Source organism: Podarcis melisellensis (genome assembly GCF_964234715.1).
Source record: "Podarcis melisellensis genome assembly, chromosome: 14".
Lineage (NCBI taxonomy): Eukaryota > Metazoa > Chordata > Lepidosauria > Squamata > Lacertidae > Podarcis > Podarcis melisellensis.
Window position 1 is genome coordinate 42,638,340 of NC_138546.1, and position 26,349 is coordinate 42,664,688.

General features: G+C 40.9%; 1 protein-coding gene across 1 annotated transcript in view; it reads right to left on the reverse strand.

Annotated features, from left to right (window-relative positions):
* Positions 1-26,059, reverse strand: part of ATOSA (atos homolog A) — a 52,700-nt gene extending 26,641 nt beyond the window's left edge. Inside the window, exon 1 of the mRNA XM_081888471.1 lies at positions 25,180-26,059. Within this exon, the coding sequence (XP_081744597.1) occupies positions 25,180-25,195 (16 nt within the window). The 5' untranslated portion in view covers positions 25,196-26,059. The remainder of the gene's footprint in view (positions 1-25,179) is intronic.
* Positions 26,060-26,349: the final 290 nt, after the last annotated feature.

The window sequence follows — 26,349 nt, forward strand, 5'->3', positions numbered from 1 at the left end:
TTTACTGAAACCTATAGCTGAAGGCTGAAACTTTGTTCAAGAGATATTCTAGAATTTAGTTTCGGGGAAGAGGAATGTAAGAAAGGAGACCAGAGCAGCAAAATACTTCAAATTTGCTTGTGCCTTTCTAGAGTTCTCTTTCCTTGGAATAGTCAAAGAAGACTGAGTTTTCTTTAGGATATATGGTTTTATTTACATACATATACAACCTGAGCATACAATGGAAGAGCTCACAACATTAACATTTCAACAGATATTGCCTCCCTATTAGGTTTCCAAGAACCCAGGAGCTACAGCTTTGGGTTCCACACAGATCAAGACAAGCCTCTGGCTATTATTCTTCATCCTAGGAAGATGTGACACCCAGCTAAGTTAGGTGGGCTACCTCTTTAAGATGCTAAGGACAGGTACTTAGCTGAGCTGCTAAGGCCATTATCTTAACAAAGGAACTAGTTTGACTGCTTCAGCAGGTTTCCTCTTATAGATTCTTAACTCACAAATATAGGATCAAAGATTTGGAAAGGATCCATGGGTATCATCAAGACTGACCCTATAACTAGTGAAGTTTTTAAACAGACAGAATCTCTGAATGGTAAGCAAGGAATTCATTGACTGTATGGAAACTCACAACTAGAACATAGGAAGTGGCCTTCCAATTTTTGTTCTATCATTTATGTAGAACAAGTTTGGACTGAAGGAATTTAGAAAGGAGCTGGTGCCTCCCCTAGCAACTGTGAGACAAAATGAGACAAAAATGAGACAAAATGAGACAAAAATATACGTTTTGCCCATTTTTACAACACCATGTTATTCATTAATGTCAAAAGCAAGCAGCTTCCAGAACATCAAGGTACAGAAAATAAAATATGCTGGTACAATTAGACAAATCCATTTCCCTTTTGAGTGACTTTGTGAGGGGAAGAGAGAGGGATAAACCAAGTCCACCTGCCCCCCCCAAAAACCCTTTGAATTGTGTCTTCATGATTATTTGTGTTCAGGGTAATATTGGGGTGGCTGGGAGACAATGCCATTTTCAATACTGACTGTGCCTACAAAAGTTTTGGGGTGGTCATACTGCTTTGTTTTCAATTGGTGACATCCTTCAATTTTCCATACCACTGTTGTTTTTTTCTGTGTGTGTGTGTGTCCTGCTTCTGTTGCACTACAATGCAAGAGTGGCCCTCCAGATAGAAATAATGCAGGAATATTGAGGAAGTATTGCAGAAATAATCAAGTGGAATGATGTATGAACAGCATAGTATAAAACTACCACTAATGCACTATTGTTGCATCAATGACATGTTGCAGAATACACCCGTCTAAAAATACCAGTTTGTAGGGGCCCTCATGCAACATTAAAAAATTAAAGCTGGTGTTCAAAATAGGATGATACCCAAAACAAGGAGTTGCTATATACCTCAACAACACATAACATTCTCAGCTAACACCCCTTTGGTTCCCATTACAACAAATATTATGTCAAGCATTATCCAAGATGCCATGCACACTATAAGATACTAAAATTTACATTTCTATTTAGCAAGATCTAAATCACAAACAGGTCTCAGCAATTCAACAGGACTTATAGTGCAAAGGCAACTACCATAGTCCAACTAACTAAACAAATTCACATACTTTGCAATGTTTACATGCTGGGATTTTGTCAGGTTTGGCGATTATTCTGGTTCAAAATAATTCAGAATATAAAATAGTTTGCAAATGAGTAAAGCTAGAACTTGCCCAATGCTTCTGTCTTTTGCTAGCAGTTATACAATGGAGTTATTAGAGATTTATGCAGATACCCGCCCAATCAGGCACTTGCCAAAAGTGTGTTTTTAAAAACTTTCCATTAAAACAAAGCACTATGAAAAATATTACAACATTTAAAACAAAGGGCAACAATTTGACAATATACTCCCTCGACAGTACTTGGGAATTGAGGTGGATTTCATAAAGAAGTTCCATGGGCAGAAAAGGATATTTGATAGAGATTCAACCTTGGAAGGCACTGGTTGTGAGCTCAGCTTTGGTAAAATACCTATGTTTTGTAATCAGGTCATCAGACATGTTGAGTCCCCGACAGCTACAACTAATGAAACTTGAGAAGGTCTATTTTAAATTCTGTAACTTTAGACTATCAGTAAACATACACAAGTTCAAAGTCAGCACAGCTTAAGCTCATATCCCAGGATAGAGTGTTTTCAGTACAGTATGTTTTACTGGAACTGTATTACAGATCCAGTTTTTAAGCAGGTGGTAAAATATTCCCACAGAAATTTTATCTATTTGATTCTAAGAACAACTTTTACTTTCTTGATTAGGTGAAAGTTATAGTCTTTCCGCGGTCTATATATAGCTATATATGGCTAAAGTGTTAACCCATATATGGTAGAAACTTTAGGCATATCTACTTGACTGTCCCAGGAGTCAATGGAGCTGCCGTCAGGTAAACATACTGAGAACAGAATACTAATGTGCATAAACATCAAACTAACAGACAAGGGAGTCCTTTACATAGGTATCATTTAACCAGTGGTTAACAACTCATACATTTGGTGAATGTATACTCAGTGTTTTCTTTAAAAAAAAATCTTTAGGAGTACTCTCATTTTCCTACTCATACTGAAATACTGCCCCACAATGAGGCCAAACTTAGATTCACAAAATGTTTAGGGGTATGCGTACCCCTGCGTCCTCCCAGGAAAAAGCACTGTTTATACTTATTTATAGCATTTGTTTATTGCAACAATTTTACTCCAAAGAGGACACGGTGTGATTTGCAACCCAAAACCCTAAAATCCAGATTGTAAACACACAGACACAAGAGTACATGAAACAGTATTTAAAAGGAGATAATTGCATGAAATATAGCATTATCTGGAGCCACAGAATGTGCAGGCTGATCTCCCATGGTATATTCGCACAGCTCTGACCTAGTTTCACCCGTTATCCCAGAGAGTTATCCCAGTTGCAAGCCTCTCCTGAGGGGAGGTTATTGTTGCATGTGTATTTTGTAACAGCCTGTACTGTGTATTCTTAGAACATATTTTTTGAGGGCCAGGATTCACAGCTCAAAATATACAACTCCAGCGTTAGTCCCACCCCCGCTCCCTTGCAATCAAAACAGTTTAACAGCTGCATGGCTTTTCTAATAAAGTGCTGCATTCTTCCAGTCCTGAATAGGGAAAAGGAAAGGAGACCCAGGCACAATGCTGATATAAGATCTAATAAGGAAGCATTAACATGGGGGGGGGCAGGTTCTCTTCCTAATAACTACTCAAGAAGTTTCATATAAAAATTGGATTGAATTAATATTAAGGCAGACAATGGCCTAAGTTTTTTTTTTTTTTTTTTAGGTCTTTTGCTGCCAGTGAGTGCTTTCCTATGACTATCAGGTTGGGCCTAAATGCAAGGCTGTTCTACATTCTTACACATAAGACTCTGAACATAGGAACAGATTTCATGACTACAGATTCAGCTGACAGTGGGAACCTCTTGTTTTGTGTGTGCTGCTGCTTCGCTCCACTCCATACTATGCTTGTTTCTCAAGGCTTAATACTGAGGGGAAAAGACAACATACTGGGGTAAAATTGATTCCAGTGCCTTGTTCCCTAGAAGTCTCTAGCTCAGGTAAGGGAAACCTTTGGCCATCTAGATGTTGCTGAACTACAAAGCTGATCATCCCATGCCATTACTCATGCGTGCTGGATGGAACCGATGGGAGCTGCAGTACAGCAGCTCCTGATGTGCATTAGCTTCTTGGGACAAGGGCTTAAAAGAATAGCAGGCCCACCATCAGTAGCAGTACCACCAAAGAAGCCACAAAGGATGAGGGCACCAATCCCCTGTGTCTCATCAGTCTGGTTTCTGGGTGAGAGGCAGAAACAACCAAAAGGGGAGGCATGGACTTAACCCAGTTTGTCGGTAAAAGGTGGAGTGATGGGGAGTGGTGACCTAGGAAGCCATTCATGGACACATACTCAGAGTACATAATGATTACGGAACGGGTGCCAGTGTTGGAGGCATTTCTTTTGGGTCTTTATTCAGGGTTCTGGGTATTCAGGATGTACCTGGGTAGAGGTAGTAGAAGGGTCAGATTCCCTTTCTTCAGGGGGTAAGGTAGAGTAATCAGTCAGATGTAATTGCATACAAGGACATGGAAGCACTTCCACAAAACTAGCCAATGCTCTTCCATCCAGAGGACATGTCGCTGTGATAGAGGGCTCAATCCCAGAAGCCCCAGTACAACCCGAGCCTCCCCTGCTCCTTCAGACAAAAAGCCTGCTAGAGTGGGCTGAAACCTTTTAACTGAAAAGGCACGTGGTTGTCTCTGAAGAGTTTGCAACTGGGCCAACCGACTCAAATCTGCTGCTCTCATACGGGGCTCAAACTTAAGTTTGTTGCTAAAGCAACATTTGGGTTCTGCTTTCCTATAGCCTTGTTGGAGTTGAGGTCTGTGGCTGTAGGACAGGGAGACCTACAGGTACTGCAACTGGACATAGGTATGGGTAGGTCTAGATGACTACAAAGTGTCTCTTCTACCAGCCCTATCTGTATCTCACAGGTATCTGGGTTGCGGCATCTATGGCAAGGTGATATTGCTTTCAAATGCCAGGTCAATTCATAGCAAGATCTTGCTCATCTGTGACATTCTTATATAGACGAGGAAGCTGATGTGGATGGGTGGGCTGGGTGGAGCTGATCTGATTCAGCTTTGCCCACCCAAGTACTTGGTGCAACATCAACCTTGGCTACAGGGGAGGGTGGAGGAAGTTGTTGTGGTCCATAAAATTTCCATATTGCTCACCATAAAACCTCTCCACCCTGTGCCACACCTATCTTAACCTCTGCACATCAAATGCTGGTCTTAACCAACATAGCTTAACATAAATTGCAGGTTTCGGATGATGGACTGAGGGAACCAGATCCTACAGATATCAGAATATTCAGATACAATGAGAGAAGTCAAGCAACGTTACAATTGACTGCACTGCTAGTTGGCAGATACTGGAAGTTTATATTGATCTCTCCCATTTGATGAGATCAGCCCCACTGCCAGCCCTGTATTTCCAACTAAATGTCTGCTTCACATGGCAATAGGGATGAAAAGAAAACTTCTGTGGTAATCTATCCCAAAACCTCTCTTGCAGCCAAAATGGATAGTGGGGTACCATCCTCCTGGATGCGTTTAGAGCTGAGAGTATCCCACCCCAAAGGGACACTCACATTAGGGCTGCTAGTGGCAAAAGATTAGTTGGTACCCATTTCTGACACCTTTGAGTGTCCACCAACACACTGGCCCTGTGGTAAGCTCCAGTTCAAGGAATGCAAAAGCCCTTCTTCAATTGGTTAACTGCATCCCCCCTCCCCCGGAGGATAATCATGGAGGGGAAAGAGCCCCAAAGAAATGTATGAAATAAAGCACTGAGAGGCTTCAAATATCACTGTGAAATGTATATAAAGGACTGCCTCTCTGAACAGAAATAAGACTAGGCAAAACATTTATTTTGACTATGTTGACTTTGTCCCAGAGACAGTTGTGTCCACCTGTCAAGGTCTAACCTTGCTTACACAACTATTCTTTCCACTTTTACCTTTCAATTTCTCAGTATGTTAAGGCTGTAGGATGCAAATAAAATTGCCAGGAATCATAGAGGCTTCAGGGTAGGATTTTGTTTAAGGTCTTGAGTTCTGATTTAGACCAGTTAATGCTATAGCTCAAGAGCAATCAACCTTATCCATGTGGTTTGGATAGGTATCATGCTTTCTGAAAGTAGCATGTCATCTACATATAAGATAATCTTGTCTCCTCTCATCCAATGTACATCCCCTTGATGCAATGGTTCATACAGATTGCACAAACCAGTGACTCTAAGCAGAGATTTAAAAATAAGACATGGAAGAAGGACTACATCTCTAAAGCAAAGGAAGAGAGCACTCTTTTAATCATCACTCGCAATGTGGGTACCAAACAGTAAAGTTCCACCCAAATTAACATTTCCCAACATACTAACCCAAAGGCCTTCTATGCACTAGTGTCTGCAAAGGGCCAGTGTACTCTAGTGAGTGCTTTGTCTGCATCTGGCAAGATGAGGGCTGAAGGGGAATCCTTACATTTATTCAGAGTCACAAATATAACATTATCAACCCCCAGGTTGAGTTTTAGAACTCTCACCTGATTTGGGTGGTTTAGGGTTGCTATCGCCTCCTATAACTTATCCTCCAAATCACTGTAAAATTTTTATCAGCATTAATCAGTGACATTGGCAGACAACTTAAAGTACAATATTTGCCTGGTTTAAGAAAGAGATGTGTGCCTTATATAGGGAGAGGGGTAAGACTTCTGTTCTACAGCTCCATAGTAGGCTGAAAGTAATATTGGTGCTACTGCTATATGCCTTTTGTACCATTCAACTGGAAACTTCTCCAGACTTGGCGCTTTACCATTTTTCATTTGCTTAATGAAGGGACCTGCAAGAAATATCAACTGGTCTGCATTCAACTGTGGCAGCCCCAGCCACACAAGAAAAGTCAGTTTGCTGACACTATAATTCAAAATAAATTAAATTGAGCACTAATTTCCTTTGGTGAAAAATGTGCCTTATTATATTTATCTTTGATTAGAAGAATGTGGCTTTTGGGGGGCAGGTGGATGCCAATAGGTGGCTGAGATGTCATGTTCTTGCAAGGGATTAGAAATATATTCCATGAGTAAGGTTTTCACCCTCTCACCCACACTTGGCAAGCCCTTTCTTTCTGTTTATAGGGGATAGTGTGGCCACACAAAGACTTTGCTGGCGTTCCATTCTACTGCATAGGATATTGTGGTGCCTTTCTACAACTCCTCCTTGGAATTTAAGTGCTAGTGGTAGTTCTGCTGCAAAAGCTTCTTGAAGGAAACCAGATTACCTGTGTATTGACACATTTTAGTCTGGGTTTTGGTTTAAGTACGTGTTATATGGAAGTTTCCTATATTGTTGCTGCTTGCCTTTTGATATCTCCCCTCACGCCATTGGAAACCTTACTGCTTATCGGGAGTTCCTCAATCGGATCAGTTACAGCAGACAAGTTCAATGAAATACAGCTTCCCCACCACTACTGATACTCACTTCCTACCCTGGGCCTGGTGTGAGCGGAATGGGCACCCTAGAATATGCCTCTTGGCATACATTCAGCAGTTCTCTGTGGAAAGCCTACTCTAAGATTAAGATACAGGAAGTTTGCATATCATTTTCATGAATATATGGAAGCCCAAACCACAGCTGGTAGCTTTTACTTGACTCTTTAATCTGGAATTAACTTCTAATGTAAAAACTGCGACAGCTGCATTAGAAAAGATTTCTAATGTACTTGAAAACACACGACTATGTTTAGAAGCCTTTCTATTTGCCACCTTGAATCTGAGTGCTTCTATTTTCAGACTTAACTAAAAAAAGGCATACTTCAAAAAACCAAAACAGAACGTAACCAAAGAATGTTTTCTTTAAAAAACTGATTAAGATTAGATTCTGAAGAGCCCACTCCTGTGGAGCATTGAAGTCTATGTTTGAATAATGGACAATTACAGCACAACCCACATTTTCTGTCTAATCATGACTTGTGGAATATATTAATTCCACTGTCCTGAGGTTGATATGGAAAAGGCACTGAATCATAATTTTCAAAATCAGAACAGGCACATCCATGTTTATCAAACTAGGATACTGATATGTTTTCCAGTTCCCCACAAATTACAGGTTATTAGGCAAAGATTCCAGAATCAGAATGTGTTAAATTTGTACCCAATAATGCAAAGCCGTTGTACAAGGAATAATGAAATTATATTAGTTGAGTTGAAAGGGAGAAAGCCAATAATTGACAACGTTCTTGCTCCTGCTCCCTTTCCCATCCACTATTTTGCATTTTTATTTACTATTATTTATTTCGCTCAATAATTGCTTCGTATAAAACAGCCCAAAGTGATTTAACAAGAAAAACATTTCATCTAATACCGTTACCAACTGGAAAAAAGCCTCTAAATTCCTTTTGAAAAATGGTTTTCAATGAGTGCTGAAAAGACAGGACCGGTCCACCCATGAAAAGGGTGAAGCAGCTGCCTCAGGCAGCGGAAGTCCTGGAGGTGGCACCCCTCTCGCCCCAGTGGGGTACTTCCCATTTATCCTCAAATGGTAAAATGGGATGTGTGGCCCTTGTGAAAGGGTAACAGTGACAGCACCTGCCCAATAGGCAATGGCAAGAAGTTGTAAAGCAGAGTGGTTCAACACACAATAACACAAAGCCTTTTTTGGTAGCCCTTGGCAACATTTGACTCGCACTCCTAACACCTGTTTGGTAAGATTGAGTGATCTGACAGGGTCCTTGAGTCTTCCTGCCTCCTTCCTAAAGTCTAGTTGGCACTTTCTCAGCTTAGGGAAGGAGGACGGAGAGTTCTAGGACCCTGCCAGAGCCTCATGCCTCCTTCTCAAAGCCCTCGCTTAGCTGGTTTTGGGAAGGCAGTATGAGGACTGAGAAGGGAATCAAGTTTTGGCCTCGCTTCCCCCATGCGACAAGGCAGTGTGTGGCCCACAGGTTCCCAGTCAAAGTACTCTTGTGGCCCACTTGGTATGACAAGTTGGACTGCCCGGTTCTAAAGGACAGGTGTTACCACACTATAAGCCCACTTCCTACATCATACAGAACACTTCTCCTGATGAGGGGATATTTGCAGAAGGCCCTCTCTGGCAGAGCACAGTGACTGGGCACAGAAGGGGTGAGACAAAGCTTTTAGATATCCTGGTCCCAAGTTGTAGAGGACTTTGTACACAAATACCAGACCCTTAAACTGTTGGCCATTTGAGGAAGCATCCTTGCATCTCAAAGCTGCTATTTAGCGGTAGCTGAGCCTTTTACAGTGGTACCTCGGTTTGCAAACTTAATCCGTTTCAGAAGTCCGTTCTTAAACTGAGGCGTGTTTTCCTGCTGCCGGTACCCCTCCACCGTTCAGCTTCCATTCGTAGACTGAGGTAAAGTTTGCTAACCAGAACACTACTTCCAGTTTTGCGGAGTTCATAAACAGGGCTGTTCTTAAACCGAGGTACCACTGTACTTGAGATTGTATGGCTAGCATCATTCAGTAGACGTACTGTCATGAATCTCAATTTAAACAAATAAACTTTTGATTATAGCTCCCAGGTTCTTGCTAAATGACAATTCACTGTTTTAGGTAACTTTCTAGCTAACGTGCACAATTTTAAAGCTTCCACAGCTTATTGAATTAAAATTGGAGTTGCTGAGGGCACATACATGGGGTGGGGAGTTGTTTACCCAACTCAAATTGCTGCACAATGATTGGTATACAACTATTTTCAGTCCGGTCTTTTTCAAGTACAACTCCAATGACAAGCACATTGGAATCTGCATTACAAGCAACTTTTGATTGATTTTAATTTTAATACGTTCTCCAGGGACCATGACGATATCTAGTTGCAGGAGGATTTACAGAGTGCCTTGTCAAGGTAATATGATGGCTTGGATTGGTGGCACAATTTTATGGTGCCTTCTGTATCGTTCCTGGAGGATGGATCTCAGAATGTAGTACCAATGGCCTTTTAGGTTCTAGAAGGATCGTCTTGTTCCATTTGTTAATTCTCTCAGCCTTTCATTTAATTATTTAGGTCATCTGGAGTACAGTGTTGTCAGCATGCTCATCACTCCTCCACCCACACTCTTTCTACCTAGTTCCAGGGAAACTGTGGCAGTTCTGAATCCATCTGAGGTCAACTGAGGACTTGATGTGGCCTAACAAATTAACCTTAATCCAAATAAGATGGAAGTACAGATGGTAGGAGGGAGGGCAGATCTGGATAGTGGTACTAAAACAGTTCTAGAGGGGGCGGAACTCCTCCTGAAGGATCAAGGATGCTGAAGGATCAAGAACACTAGGTCTTGACCTTAGTCCCAGACAGAGAGGTAGTGTCTGTGTCCAGAAGCACCTTTGCTCAGTTTCAGCTGGTGCATCAGACAGCCTTTTCAAGGGTGTGGGAACCATGATCCTGCCACATTCCCTGATCATATCTAGATTACTAGAATGTGATCTACATTATGCTGCCCTTGAAAAAGAAATGTCCAGAAGCAAAAAAATGCAATAGTGGTGTTATTGACAAGAGCCTAGCCTTTTGACTGTATCACATCAGTTGCATTATCTCCCTACTCAAATAAGAGATTTCTCAAATATACATCTGTGTTTAGTCTTTTATAGCAACTACCGAGGTAATAATGATCCGTAGGATTCTAAATCTTTTCATACCTTGTGGAAAACTGTAGCGACTCCCACAGTTAACAAACCATAAACTCTTTGAGACAGCATGAAACCTTACTGTTTTTATTTAAAGTTTTCTGGGCACAACCAGAACAACTCAATCTGCCCAAGCTGCAAAGATACAACTGAAATCTTGCCGCTTAAGAACATACTATCCTTACCTGGGCAGTGTTTTGAGAATTGCTTTTAGCATACCTGCAAACCAAACACAAGAGGGAAAGAAGAGTATACCGAAACACATGTAGACATATTGTGATATAGAACTTTGGGTTTTTTTGCCCAAAGAAGTCAGTCACACTTATTGGTGATTCCATTGCCAAGTCTGTTAATGTTGCCCATGCTTCAGATAGAAAGTCCACTTTAAAATATTATTCTGAGTGCCACCTGTACTTTATCACCTCAAGTTTAATCATTGCTTTAGCAACAGCAAAAGTTAAAACACTGCAAAACTGCTCCAGTGAGATAGGGAAATGTCACAAGCCCCAGCCAATCAGCACTGAGCACGGCCTGCTGCTGAAAGCTAGGAGAAACAGTTTCCCCTGAACTTGTTCTGGCAAAGAATTAGGTACACATCACATGTAGCAAATACACTGTCAAGAGTTCAGCAACTCCTCTTGTGTGTACATCTGCATACAGCATTTGCTTGAAAATGCTTAGCTGGAAGAATACAAAACCCACACTTCACCATAGTAGTTTTCTTTACAAAGAGGTTATTATGAATAAATATCTGGCCTCTATTCACTTTTAACACTCGTTAGTGTGCTGTTCAAGAGACTTGTGCTCGCTACACATTTTTGCCACATTTTCCTCCTACAAGACTCTTGGCATTACAATGATCAGAGAAAAAGCGCCTCATGGGATTTTAAGATTTCATCTTGCAAATCCTTTTGTAGAGGAGTCAGAGAGTCAAAGTTAAATCAAGCAATTGCTACCAAGTTTTCAGGGAGTTGCTTTTCGAATTAGTTGCCTTTGGATTGAACAGTACTATAGGAAGTGTATTAAGCATTGCAGGTGACTATTTCTGGAACAGGTATGATCTGCCTCAACCTATATCTAAAGACATGAAACATGTTCTTATCAATATGATCTAATAGTTCCTAATAAAACTAAATATATACATTGTATAGGAAAGATGCTTGTCATATATAGAAAAGATAATACTATCACCAAATGGACTAGACCGGAAATGGGAAGAACCTGTGGTTTTCCAGGTGTTGTCAGTGCCTGGAGGGGTGACTGCCTGGGAACAAGTACACTGTCTTGGGCTCCATGGCAGAAGGCAGGTTATAGATGTAATAAAGTAAAAACACAATTCGCAAGTGATGTAGAGTCTAGAAAGCAGCATAGTTAGGAGAAAAAGAATGTAACTAAAGCAAATGCAAAGGTTTCTGAGGAAAGGAACCATTAAAATAAAATAACTGGAAAAAGAGGGAGGGTAACTGGCTAACCATGACAGATGATGTGACACTGAAAACAGGTCAGTGACTTGAGGCTAATGCCATTTTAGATTATATACACAAGAGAATAATAATAATAATAATAATAATAATAATAATAATAATAATAATAATAATAATAATATATCTTTATTGTCATTGCCCCCTCTCAGGGACAACGAAATTACTTGGCTGCTCCATCCACCCAGATAGGGCACTCCACTCAAAATCAGAACAACTATAAAAACACTAATTAAAACAATATAATATAATACAGCAAGGAAGATTAGATGACTTTCAAAGTCCAGGTTTCCCATTCAGGGCCGAGATCGCTCTGGAGAAGAAGCTGTTCTTGAGACGGCTCGTTCTTGTCATCATCGTCCTGTATCTCCGTCCCGATGGCAGGAGCCATTTTCAAGACTTGAGAAGTAGTAGGAGGCAAAAGATTAAAGCTTCGGTAAAAAGTCTCCCATTTTGGCCACGACCAAAGGGCAGGTATGTGAAAAAGTGAAGAAGAAAAATAGTTCAATTGGAGTGACGGTGGGAAGCATTACCCACATTCTGAACTGGATTCATGTCATCACAAAGGTGTTGTAGTATCAAACTCATTGCATGAATAGTAACAGAATGAGACCATTCAGGAATGGATGGAAACTGGTAGCAGAGAGGAAGAACTGTTGAAAACAGAAAAAGATGCAAAAAAAAATTTCTCTTCCCCTAGAAGCCCCCCTTTTGCCCTACAAATGATGCAGACAAACATTTTGCTCAGGTCTAGTACCATGTTCACTATTGGTTTGTTACCCTCAAATATGCATTTCTCATGTGATGCAGAAATGCTTGGTCTTCCCTCAAGGTAATAAAGCAGATCACATCTCTACAAACCTACCATCCCAGGAATCTTTAGTTTATCCTATTGGTCACTAAGGGCATGTAAATTATTTAAAAACTACAGAGGATGTTAAAGACATTCCTAATCATCATGATAATTTACCACTAGAACTATCATATTGCAGCTTATGTAAAAAGAAAAAGATGCATTGGAAAATGGTACCATTTCCTTCCTTGGAGATTTTCCAGAAAAGTTTGGGCAAACATCCACCATGAATGGTTTAGATACAGATGTTCTGCCTTAGAGCAAAGAATGGTCTTCATCAGAGACAGAAAGCATGCGTTCTTTCAAATGTTGCTGGTCTCCTAACTCCCATCATCCCTGACCACTGGCCATGCTGAGTGGGGTTGATGGGACTTAGAAAGCCACAAGTTCCTTGTACCTGGTCTACATATACCTTCCAACTCTGTGAGAATTATATAAAACCCAAATTGTATAATCTATGTGTAAAATGTGAAAAGATACATATATTTTAGCTTGAATTCATATATTTTATTGTATTTATATCCTGCATGATTCAATCAATTTCTGAAACTAGCAAGCCTATTTCTTTCAGTTACAATGCATAAGCTTGCATAAAGGCAAGTATAAATTGATTTGCAATGACATTTAGGAGAAATCCCCTGTGAAGGTTTGTGAGAAACAGAGCATATATACATACAGATCACTAAACAAGGGTTTGTTGCCATTCAGTCTGGCTATTTTAAGGGATACTGTATCATAGAATTTATAAAAAGGGACGCAGGTGGCGCTGTGGGTTAAACCACAGAGCCTAGGCCTTGCCTATCAGAAGGTCGGTGGTTCGAATCCCCACGACAGGGTGAGCTCCCGTTGCTCGGTCCCTGCTCCTGCCAACCTAGCAGTTCAAAAGCGCATCAAAGTGCAAGTAGATAAATAGGTACCGCTCCGGCGGGAAGGTAAACGGTGTTTCTGTGCACTACTCTGGTTCGCCAGAAGCAGCTTAGTCATGGTGGCCACATGACCCGGAAGCTGTGCACCAGCTCTCTTGGCCAATAAAGCGAGATGAGTGCTGCAACCCCAGAGTCGGTCACGACTGGTCCTAATGGTCAGGGGTCCCTTTACCTTATATCATAGAATTTACCTTTAAATTGCCTTCCTCAAAAATGTATTTATTCTATTTCTAAATAATTTCCCATGAAACATGTACAATGTACTTACATATTTTATTATATTTATATCCTGCATTTTTGCCATTATGGAATGCAAGGCAATATGTAAGGATTTCCCATTTCAGCACTGACCAGACCTAGACCTAACAAAGGAGTCCATCATGTGCCCTTAGACCACAAGTGTGCATATACTGAGCAATGATCCATAAGGTGGCCATAAAACTGCTATTTTGTTTCTTTCTAATATCTTTAATTGGCTGGCCTGATTCATGGAGAATTTCTTGTAGCTTTTTCTTCTTCATATGAGTCATTCTGAGACTTTATAACTAATTTGAGAAGTGGTAAAAGCTCCCAGAAGTTCCACAACAGAAAGACACACACACATATACATTATTTTTATTTGTTTGTTTATATAAAGGAAGTTGATATAGATACAGATAACTTCAAACAAGACAGCATAACATTATAGAGGAATCCACTATAAAAAGTGCTAAATCAGGGCTGGCCCAACTATTAGATAACTGGGGGAAAAGAACAAGGAGCTGGAATAGCAAGTGTCGAAGGACAGAGATGTATATGCAATGTGGCCTACCCTGTATCCCCATCCCATTGCTACTTTGACCTAAGATTCAACTATCAGTCCCGTTAACTTTTGTACATGAAAAAAAGTCCGCCAACATGTCTCTGACCTCAAGGCAAAATCTCTTGAAGCAACATTGGGTGTTTATCGGAACATTATGGCCTGGTCCAGTTATTTGAGCACACTCCAATATGCATATAGAACTCCTGTGTGAGTGGACTTTGCTTTCTTCTAAGGAAGTCAAATGGCAACTCTGTTCATGCAAAGGAATGGGCATGCAGAGTTGCCCCACTCAGTAAATGGAACAGGAAAACTGCTTCAGGGCAGAACTATTTGTTGTGCACATTGAAGCTTCCAAAATGAACTTCAAGCCTGATCACGTGTCCGCAGTGACCAGGGCTACACCCTCTCAAATTTACCATAGTCTTCTATGGAGAGAGAAACTAATCAGGTGTGTGATGCACATGTAGAACCTCCCAACACCTCCCCACCCAACCCCCCCCCCTGAGAAATCCATGCTCCTGTGCCCCCTTTCTATTGCAGGATGATAACTCGGTTTTGGAACTTATCTATAAATATGCTGGATAGCTTTAAAGAATAGCTACTCTGAAAGAACCTTCAGTCCCCTTTGCTATCCCTAGCTGCAACATTCTTTCATAGCAAAGCATAAGATTTTCCTAGACAAAAAAAAATAGAGCCCAGTGAGAACATTCTTCTTCCTTCAGAGGGCATGTTAGATACCACCATGATCACGTAAATCAAATGGTTTTCCCTTTCTAGGCTATCAAGAGATGCTCCAAATACAACTAACATCTGTGTTACCAGGTCACAATTAGACTCTTGTGTTTCTCAAAAACCTCATCTGACTCACAATAAATGAAAAATGGTGAAAAATGGTGTGGGGGCTTTCAGTGTTTTGTTAACTGGCTTTGCAGAGCAGTAGCTTAAAAAAGGTACATATCACCTTATTTAATTCCAAATTATTACTGTTTTTTTATTAGTATCATTAAAATTTGCTTCTCAAAACGGCCAAATGGCTGGGTGTTATTTTTATAACCTCTCTTTGGACCAATACAAGCAAATGGCAAGAGATTGATAATGCTGTATTTACTAGCACTAGATATACTAGTAGAATAATGTAATCATTTCCTTGTGTTCTGAAAGAACTTTGACCTATATGAACAAAAAGCACACACAAAAGAAATACATTGTCAGCCAAGTCTTCCATTTTCACTGTGAACAATAAAGCAAGCATTATGCCTGGCTATTAGGGGGTCTTCTATGGCAAGTAATATACATCTCTGATATCCAGTATAAAATGCCATATAACAGGGAGGATATGCCCAAAATTCTGATACTTTTAAAGTTATTCTGAAAACCTTTAGTTAGTTTGAAAAGGTGCATTACTGGAATACTACAGGAAGAGAAAACATGAAGCCATGCAAAATATAAACTTAGTATATGGTAGTATAATTTTCATGGCATTAAAACTGAATGAGCTTTGTGATCAATAATGGAGCTGTTCAATAATCAAACACACAGAGACTAAATTTCACTACAGTACCTACTACTGGAAGTGGCTTTTTTTGTGAAGTGGTAAGTTCCTCTCTCTCACATATCATTTCTCCTTTTTCCTTTCCACCTCTGTTCGGAATCAACAATTAAATGATTTTCATTATTGTTTATCACCACAAGTGAGTTCTAAAACTGGCACAAGGAAATTATCCCTGTGTAAGATTTCCATGCATACAAAAGACAAACTGCAGCTTATAACACCAAGTATACAGAATAGGGAAGAGAAAAGAAGAAAAACAGTCAGGGTTCATAAACAACTTAAGAACATTTAAGAATTACTCCTTTCTTTTTACACACCTTCTCTGTGCAGCCCTTTGTTTCCACTGTAAACCATACTGGAATCGGGCGGAAAAAGTAGTTGCCTTCTGGCAGCAAAATGGGCTACACTGTCAGTATCTCGGGAATCCAGATGTCTGCAGTGGCTAACACAAAAATGTTCAGCTTTGGCTACATATTCAGCCTCTCTGTGCAAGACATTTTTTCCACAAAGAAGGCAGAGTAAGAGTGCACATAGCAACAGAACTCGCAGCTGATTGGACGGAAGGCGTGCTTCAACCCTTCACTGCTCACAAGGTCTACTACAGTTTCCTGTCTGTTTGGCAGTAGTATCATGTTTTCTTTTCTCCTCTTATGAACCCAGCTGTGTTTGGGCAATTTGAGAGCAAAGAAAAGCAGAACAACAAGAAGCAGGACACACTAAATGTGGCACTGAGTTGTTGCTATTATTACAGTTCAAATATAAAAAGATAAATGGCATTTTTAGCTCAACGTACCCAAAATGTGTACATATGACAAACACAAGACCATTTGTTTTGAATAGTAGTTTTGCTCACAGTATGTTAATAGTTAAAAAGAGGGGGAAACAACACATACACTGTTGAGAGATGTCAATTGAAACTACTATTTCTATTTCTACTCGATTGGAAATTACTTCTACATGAATGTAAAGTTAACAAAGTTTGTTAAAGGTTCTTCACATTCTAAACAGCCAGGATTTTTCCAGAGTCAAAGACTGAGGAACAGAAACATGCCCTCTCAGTGTACAGAAATTTTAAGATTTTAAAATCACACAACTTCATATAACATGAAGTCTGTAAAATTTAGAAAGTTGCAATGTTCTCACACAACAGTTGCAGCTTTTAAAGCAGGCATCCCCAACCAGCGGCCTTCCAGATGTTTTGGCATACAACTCCCATGATCCCTAGCTAATAGGACAAGTGGTCAGGGATGATGGGAATTGTAGTCCAAAAGATCTGGAGGGCCGAAGGTTGGGGATGCCTGTTTTAAAGTCACATGGCCAGATAGCCAGGATGAAGAACAAGCCTCTAAAATTTGGTTGCAGTTGAGAAATCATATCATCGACTAGACATTCTGTTTTGGTGCCCACAACCCAGGTCCCAGAAGCCATTTGGCTCCTAGCCTTTCTACCCCGGTTTCTACCACTGGCTGGAGCAGATGACAGCTTTCCATGTGGTACAAGGAAAGAAGGGCCTTTGTGAATCTTTTATGTCCAGGGCATCAGTAGATAACAACGGGGGTGGGAGAATAATGCTGAATCACCGTCAAAAACCTTTATCTTGTTAGGATTCAGTTTCAATTTATTGGGCCCCATCCAGCCAACGACTGCACCTAGGTACTGATTCAGCACCTGCACATCCTCACCTAACTCAGTTTGTAGAGAGTGGTGGCAGTTCACTTCGAACAGCTTCACATGGGTGTTAACACAGCAATGGGGACAGAAACAACTTTGCAGAACCCCACAACCCACGTGCCATAAAGTGTCACTCACTGCTACTCTCCGATAACAACCCTTCATGTAGAACTGCTGCAACACAGTGCCTCCAACTCCCATCCCAATGTATCGCCCCAGGAGGATATCATAGTCAATGCTATCGAACATGGCTGAGAGATCAAGGATAATCAATAGGGTCACACTCTTTTGTCTCTCTTCCAGTCAAGGTCACTCATCAGAATGACCAAGGCTGTTTCTGTCCCAACTCTGACCAGAACCCAAACTGTAACAGATCTAAAAAAAAATTTGCTTCTTCCAAGATTATCTGGAGTTGTACTGCCACAGCATCTCAAATACTTTCTCAAGTAGCAACCAAGCAATAGTTGTTGCAACAGTGTGGCTGGTACAAAACCAGGTATAGCCCCCCAAACCCATGAAAGGCTTCATGATCACCGTACTCAGGTTGTCGAAGCTGGGTCAGATCAATGATCCAAGTCACTTAGTTTATGAACAACACCAGTCCTAGAACAGAAACCTGCAGCGCCCCACATTACTTTTTGACAGGGCAGTGAGGAACATTTGTTGGTCACTTTTTAAGTTTGGTCAGTTAACTAGTAACATTGTCCAGGCCACATTTTACTAGCTTCTCCAGAAGAATATCATGGAGGACTTTGTCAAAATCTTTACTGAAATCAAGATACAGTACATCTACAACATGCCCCTGATCCACCAATATTGTAACTCTATAAAATAATAATAATAATAATAATAATAATAATAATAATAATAATAATAATAATAGTCTGGCATGAATTGTTTTTGAGAAACCCATGCTGGTTCTTAATAATCAAAGCATCCCTTTCCAAGTATTTGCAAAACAACTGTTTAATTATCTGTTCTAGGAACTTTCTTGGTATCAGTATCCAGCTGACTGGTCGGTAAAGTAAAGGGTAAAGGGACCCCTGACCATTAGGTCCAGTAATGACCGACTCTGGGCTTGCGGCGCTCATTTTGCTTTATTGGCCAAGGGAGCTGGCGTATAGCTTCCGGGTCATGTGGCCAGCATGACTAAGCCGCTTCTGGTGAACCAGAGCAGCGCACAGAAACACCGTTTACCTTCCCGCCAGAGCGGTACCTATTTATCTACTTGCACTTTGACATGCTTTCGAACTGCTAGGTTGGCAGGAGCAGGGGCCGAGCAACGGGAGCACACCCCGTCACGGGGATTCGAACCGCCGACCTTCTGATTGGCAAGTCCTAGGCTCTGTGGTTTAACCCACAGCGCCACCCGCGTCCCGACTGGTCAGTAGGTCAATATAAAATACAGTGGTACCTCAGCTTAAGTACTTAATTCGTTCCGGAGGACCGTACTTAACCTGAAACTGTTCTTAACCTGAAGCACCACTTTAGCTAATGGGGCCTCCTGGTGCTGCCGCGCCGCTGGAGCACAACTTCTGTTCTCATCCTGAAGCAAAGTTCTTAACCTGAAGCACTATTTCTGGGTTAGCAGAGTCTGTAACCTGAAGCGTATGTAACCTGAGGTACCACTGTAATGGCAAATGATCTCTCATTCTAAAAAAAGCCAGAAATATGTTTTAGCAATAATTTTTAAAAATAGATTAAAGAAATAAAATTATAAAATGGTACCTTAACTCAGACTGCAGTAGACTTTTGATGATGAGCTGCAAATCACCCCTATATCATACCTGCTGATGTGAATATCACACTGCAGGATATATACATAGAAAAACTGCAATACAGTCAGACCTCATGTTGCATCCGCTTCAGGTTACGTCTTTTTAAGTTGCGTCCTGTGGCAACCTGGAAGTACCTGAATGGTTTCTCCGGGTTTCACCACTTGCACATGTGCAGAAGCTCTCAATCATGCTTTGTGCATGCACAGAAGCACTAAATTGCGCCACATGCGCAGACGTGGCGCTTCTGAATGCAAAGGCTTCAAGTTGCAGACATGCCTCCGGGATGGATTACGTCCGCAACTCGAGGTTCCACTGTACTGTACTCCCAATAGCATGGAAAGTAGATTGCAATTCCACTTATAGCTTACAGCACTAGAAGCCACATATCTGGAATCATCTTGCTTGATAAAGGACAAACTAAAACTGGTTAAACAGCCTCTTCCTTTGACATGTGAATCAATCTGTGTCAGAGCTAGGGACTAGGTGTTGCTGGACTACAGATCCCAACATCAACCATGTTTACTGAGGCCAATGGGGGTTAGGAGTCAAACAAAAGCTGGAGAGCCACATGCTCCCCAGATCTGGTCTACACAGTGGTCTGAAGAATATTTCAATTCCAAGGCATAAGAGTAAATTTGAAAGCATCTGGGTAACAGAAAATGAGTCACACACATTTACACTGTCATGTGAATTATGAGTTTCTTGCCCATTATTGTTTGAAGTATCCGATTCATTACTATTCTAAACTAATTATTTCACCTTATTATTAATTTGTTTTTATAGTTAGCCTTTTTGTTGCTTCCCACAATCAAGGAAGTCTCAAAGGTGAAGTCATGGGTTGTTTTTTCATACTATTCACTCTGAAAGTGACGGATCAATATCAAGTCCCATTGCTCCCAGAGGCACTTGTTGTATTTTCATTCAAAGTCCAGTGTGGCACCATAAAAAACTGATTTTCAGAACTGAAATATTAGAGCGGTTTCTGACTAGATCATGCTTAGAGCCGACCCACTGAAAGACAGTGGACAACTTAAGTCCATTGGTTTTTCAATGGGTCTACTCTTGAGTATGGCTTATACCACTCATGCCTTTTTCTACCAACAAAGATGGTTCCATTCAAGGACTACAACCATGAATCCAGAATTGTGACAGGACTACTGCCATAGATCCAGCTAGGCCTCATATAAAGCCATAAAAATTAATCAACTACAAGGATGCACTGTTGAGTGGAAAGAGATAGGTCACAAACTTAACAGCTTAAAACCTTAACTGAATAAATTACAGTTGCTATTTCCCTTTTTACTTTCAGTACAAGATGAAAGCACATAATTACTACTTTATTATAGTTTGTACTTCACTTAAGATGTTGTCTCTAGTAAATGCTCAATTATATTTTAATCCACATCCTCCATTTTCCACCCAAGATTCTTCTTCATCATCAAGTTTTCACTTAATCTTTGATTACTAATAAAAGGTCAGTAGTACTAACAACTATGCAATTTTGTTTGGCAGCAACAGAGCAGGTGAAAATTAATTAGGAACTGAAACACCAGAAAGTCCTTCATCTACACACACAAAATCAAAGCAACTTACCATTCTTTTGTCTGTACACTATATACTACAATGGCACATCTGTTTTTCCCATAATTAAGGCTAGATTCCCCACATCATTATCCAAACCACCAAACAATAAGATTGCCATCTGAGCCATCTTTTTCTAGGATTTCCTAATCCTCACATTTCTTATAAAGTAATCCAACAAACATCACAGATCTCTCCCTTATATTTACTTTTCAGGAGTACAATCCAATAGCAAGAAAAACTGCCAGAACAGCTTCCCTGCTAGAACAGGATGCAGCATCACTACCACTTCATTGCCTCATCCCTGCATTTACCTGCGGCTTCTATAACTAGAAGCACAATTTAGGCAATCTTCAGAACAGCTGCCGCCACCCTACTAAACAGGAAGTAACATCACCTGGAGCACATATGCCTCTTGTTTATTATTCATCATCCTAAACTGAATTTTGCACCTCTTATCTGCAAAGATGAACACAATCCTATGCATGTTTACTTGGGAGGTAGTCCTGCAATCTTCAAAACAAGCTTACTCCCTGCTAAATCTATCAAATATGCCTGTTGGCTATTTACAAAACTCTCAATCTACAATTACAGAGTTTCGGGTTGTATGGGATAAAAGTTGGAGATGATACATCAGTGGGCTGGAGTTGGAAAGTTTCAGTTGTCATAAGCAGTTTTACTTACAAATTAATGGGACGTATTTCCAAGGAAGGAGCTTTAAGGCTTCCCTGACACATGACAACAAAAAACGAGTCTCCACATTTCCACAGTAGGTAAACCATCTATTTCCAGCAACATCTGAAGATGGGTGATAACACTGCCCAGGACTTGTTATAGATATGCATATCCACTTCTTCCCTTCAAATTACTAGATATAGTAAGTAAATTGGAACTAGTTTTTTGTGGAAAATATTGTTGGAGGAGGGAGGGGGCCCTATGGGAGATGAATGGTGACAAATCCCCAAGTTTCTTTCTTCTCCCCTCAGGGCAAAATGAATTAGGCTACAGTCTTATACCCTCATATCTGGAAGTAAGTCTCATAGAATCATAGAGTTGGAAGAGACCACAAGGGCCATCGAGTCCAGCCCCCTGCCAAGCAGGAAACACCATCAGAGCACTCCTGACATATGGTTGTCAAGCCTCTGCTTAAAGACCTCCAAAGAAGGAGACTCCACCACACTCCTTGGCAGCAAATTCCACTGTCGAACAGCTCTTACTGTCAGGAAGTTCTTCCTAATGTTTAGGTGGAATCTTCTTTCTTGTAGTTTGGAACCATTGCTCCATGTCCGCTTCTCTGGAGCAGCAGAAAACAACCTTTCTCCCTCCTCTATGTGACATCCTTTTATATATTTGAACATGGCTATCATATCACCCCTTAACCTCCTCTTCTCCAGGCTAAACATGCCCAGCTCCCTTAGCCGTTCCTCATAAGGCATCGTTTCCAGGCCTTTGACCATTTTGGTTGCCCTCCTCTGGACACGTTCCAGTTTGTCAGTGTCCTCCTTGAACTGTGGTGCTCAGAACTGGACACAGTACTCCAGGTGATGTCTGACCAGAGCAGAATACAGTGGTCTCCATGAACTCAATGAGATTTCTGAGTAGAAATGTATATATATGACTGTGATGCTGTCAGCGGTACTTTAAAAAGTGGTTAAACTTTGAATGATTTAAAAGCAAAACAGAAATGTTGGCAGTTCCCCAAGTCTGGAGACTAAGATCTACTAAACTCAGTGATGCTTAAGGGATGCAATGGAACACTATTTACTGCATACCTTAAGCTTATATAGTACAAGCAGTTGGGGGGCAGAGCGCTCTCTCTGACCCTGACCCCTATCTTATAAATATAAGATACCTCATACATTTTGAATAATGTTAACCGATGCCCTTTATTTCAGAGCCAAGTTTCTAAACCTCCATCAACCCATCTTTTCTGCTACCAAATCAATGAAAATGCTTCTCAGTGTCACTGACAGAGAATTAGCAATAAGTGCCCCCTTTCACCTGAATACAGGAAGTTATCAGATTCACTAGCACATTGTTTAAAATCAAGAGTTTCATTCTATTTTTACTTCTAAATGCATGTTTTTCTACCCAAAATCCTAGATCGGACAATCACTTTGAACTTAAGTTCAGCTATTACTACTACTACTACTACTACTACTAATGAAAAAGACAAAACTGCTACTGATTAACCAAGAATATCATCTGGAGAAACAAACAAAACATTTCTCCTTTATAGTCAAGTGCAGCACAATTTTCCTCCTATCTGTCCAGTATTAAACAGACTGTACTGCAGCTTAGTTAAATGCTCTGTTCATCCTGTGTCCTTCACTATTAATTTGCAACTAATGGAAGCAGGTGATTTCATGCTTCCCTGTGGTGCAGCTGCTTTTGAGTGGAGGGGGGGAATCACATGTAAACATTTGCATGATTATGCCTTAACAACTGCATTGGTAGGATGAATATGGCATTTAGGCCACAGTTTAACCCTTTGTAGATGGTTCACAAAGAGTAACAATTTGTGGAGAGTTAAAACAATGTGCATTGGAATTATAGTTCTTATTTGCTTTCAAAACTGCAACTGGCACTTAAAGTTCCAACTTCACCTTGCTGCTGCAAAAAGTAAGGCAATTTAAAGCACATTTTGCTACTGTTACGCGGCCTGATGTGTCTCAGAGACATTATAATTTCAATATATCAAAAGTTGTTTTCTGCAAGAAGCCTTCATTCACCTTTATTTCAACTGCATTACACTGGCTGACTACTCTACAGCTATCTCACCATAAATCACCACTGTCTCATATCAGATCTATTGTGCCAAAGCTTTCATAGTGTGAAAGGAGTTACAAATACTGAACTTCTGCTTTATCTCAGTATATTTAGTAATTCCTGCTTTCCCTTCGAGTATTTAGGCTGCAAACCTAAGAGCACTTATTGGGAGTAAGTACCATTGAATACAGTCAGCTTTACTTCAGAGTAAACAGGTTTAGAATCATATTGCACACGACACAACTGAAGTCAAATAAGGATTCTGCAAGTAGTTGTCAATACACAATGCTCCTTTGTTTGACCGTATCCCACCAGTTTCTTTTCTTTCAAGATCAAGCAGTTTTAAAACAGCCATGACACATGTACTTTTGTACATTCACTTATTTAATATATTAATCAGAAAATAACATACTTTTTGTAACAAAAAAAGGATACTCAATAAGCAACCATCTCAAAAAACAAAGCACTTCCCAGGTAAGTGCCTATAGGATCACAGCCTTGATACTTTTACACATCCTCAACCACTTTAATATATAATCTTACATGCCTGAAATGATTCATATAGTAACTGACGGTGTATTTAAAGTTATGGAAGTACAATACAGTAAAGCAAAGATATTACTCCCGAGTGCTCATTGCTCCAATGTGAGATATGAAATTTAACCTGCAATCCTGCAGATGCTTGAGACATCGGTAGTACTTACTTCTGAGTATACATGCATAGGATTGCACTGTTCACTTAAAATAATGTTCAGGCTAGTTACAACAGTGAAATACATTATTGCAAGCAATAACTAATGATGAATACACAGTTAACATTAGAAGTCAGGACTTGCTTAACTCTAGTGGCGTGAACCATTTTTACAATAGCTACACAAGTTCTGAATCAGTAGAACGATGCTATCTGACCCACTGAATTTAACTACTAGCCACAAACACAATTAAAGGAACTAGAGCAGATTCTACTAGAAGTGGTCAGGAGAATATAAATAGAATGAAAGTTTTAGCTGCTTTGCATGAGTTTCAATGCTGTCCTAACCTGTGTTTATATCATCCATTTATACAGAGATTGAGTTGCTAACAAAATTCCTGATAGCAATCTCTGACAGATTTTTTTTTTCATGTTGCAATTGTATGATAATAGCCTAAGCCTAAGCACAACACTGTTCTGACATTTAAAATGATCCTCCCAGGGCAAAGGGTATTTTTCACAATGAGTTTCTGTCTTCCAGTTCTTGATTGATGAAGTAAACCCAGCTCTTTATTGACAAAGTCAATCCAATAAATTTTCACAACCTCCTTAAAAAAATAACACTACAGACACTAACAATAATTATCAATTTCAGGCATTAATCCTTCCAAAACCCTCACTCTCCCCCCCAAAAAATGGACCCAGTACCCACCTCATCACAATATTATCACCACCCATTAAAAAAAAAACATCTATCCAGGATAAAAATGTTAAGCATAGGATTTTTTATTGACTCATTTACCTCGGTCAGGCTTCATTTTCAGTCCAAATCTTTCTTCTTCTTCTTCTTCAAGGAAAAGGGGGGTGGAAGGGCTTATCCGGGCTATTTTCTCTCCCTCTTCTTTGTAGTCTCACTAATGCTGTCTGCAGCTAATTTCTCTCTCTCTCTCTCTCTCTGCTATTGTTACAGGAATAATACAATAAAAATCCCCCCCTTATCCTTAACAGCTCACAAAAATCTGTAGCAGCTAGGCCTCCTCCTAGCATTTATTGTGGTGGCAGCAGATGTCTGCTGGGAGGGGGGGGAGCTAGACCCGGCCAATGCCTGCCTTCTTCCCTCCCTCCTTCTCTCTCTCTCTCTGGATCTTGCCAGTGTGTCCTTCTTTAACACGGCGTCTGAACAGGTCTATTTATAACCTGCCTGGGCCAAAGCTCAGACAACAAAAAGTTAAAACTTCCCCCCCCCCCGACGCGTATGCAACACACTCGCCCGAATCCAAAGGCTCTGAATCACAGAGCCCCAGGGCAGGGTCAACCCAAGCTGGAGTCCATTGCGTTTTACCTGTTCTACGGAGCCAGGCAGGAAGGAGGAGGAGGAGGGAGAGGGAGAGAGGGCAGAACTCCCGACCTCCTTCCCCCAAATTCCCTGCTCGCGCGCCGAGACTAAATAAAAACAGTCTGACAACAGCCGCCGACGCTCATTGTCATAAAAGGAGGGAGGGCTTTAAAAAAAAAGAGGAGGAGGAGGAGACGACGGGGAAGCCGCGCAGCGCAATGGTCCACTTTGTTCCTTAAGTCCTCGGAAACGCGCAACAACAAAAAAGCCTTGCGCTTTTCGTGGTAAATTAAGCAGCACCTGGATTGAGCTCCGCGCAAGGAGAAAAAACAACAACCACCACCTTCCTCCTCTCCCTTTTTCCTTGGCTCGGCTCGACCCTCACCTTACACAACCCGGCCGAGAGGGGGATAGAGGGGGAGGGAGGAGAGAAGAGGAGGGATGGAAGGAAGGAAGGAAGGCGACTTCTTCTTCTTCTTCACCGCCCCATCGCTCAAGTCCCGTGTCAACGGCAACCGCCAGCCCCTTTCGGCGCTCCGGGCCCTCCGAGACGCCCGCCTCTCGCGGCGCGAAGACCCGCGGAGATCCCGAGGCGCCCGAAGGTGCCTGACGCGCGCGGCGGCGGCCAATAAAAGG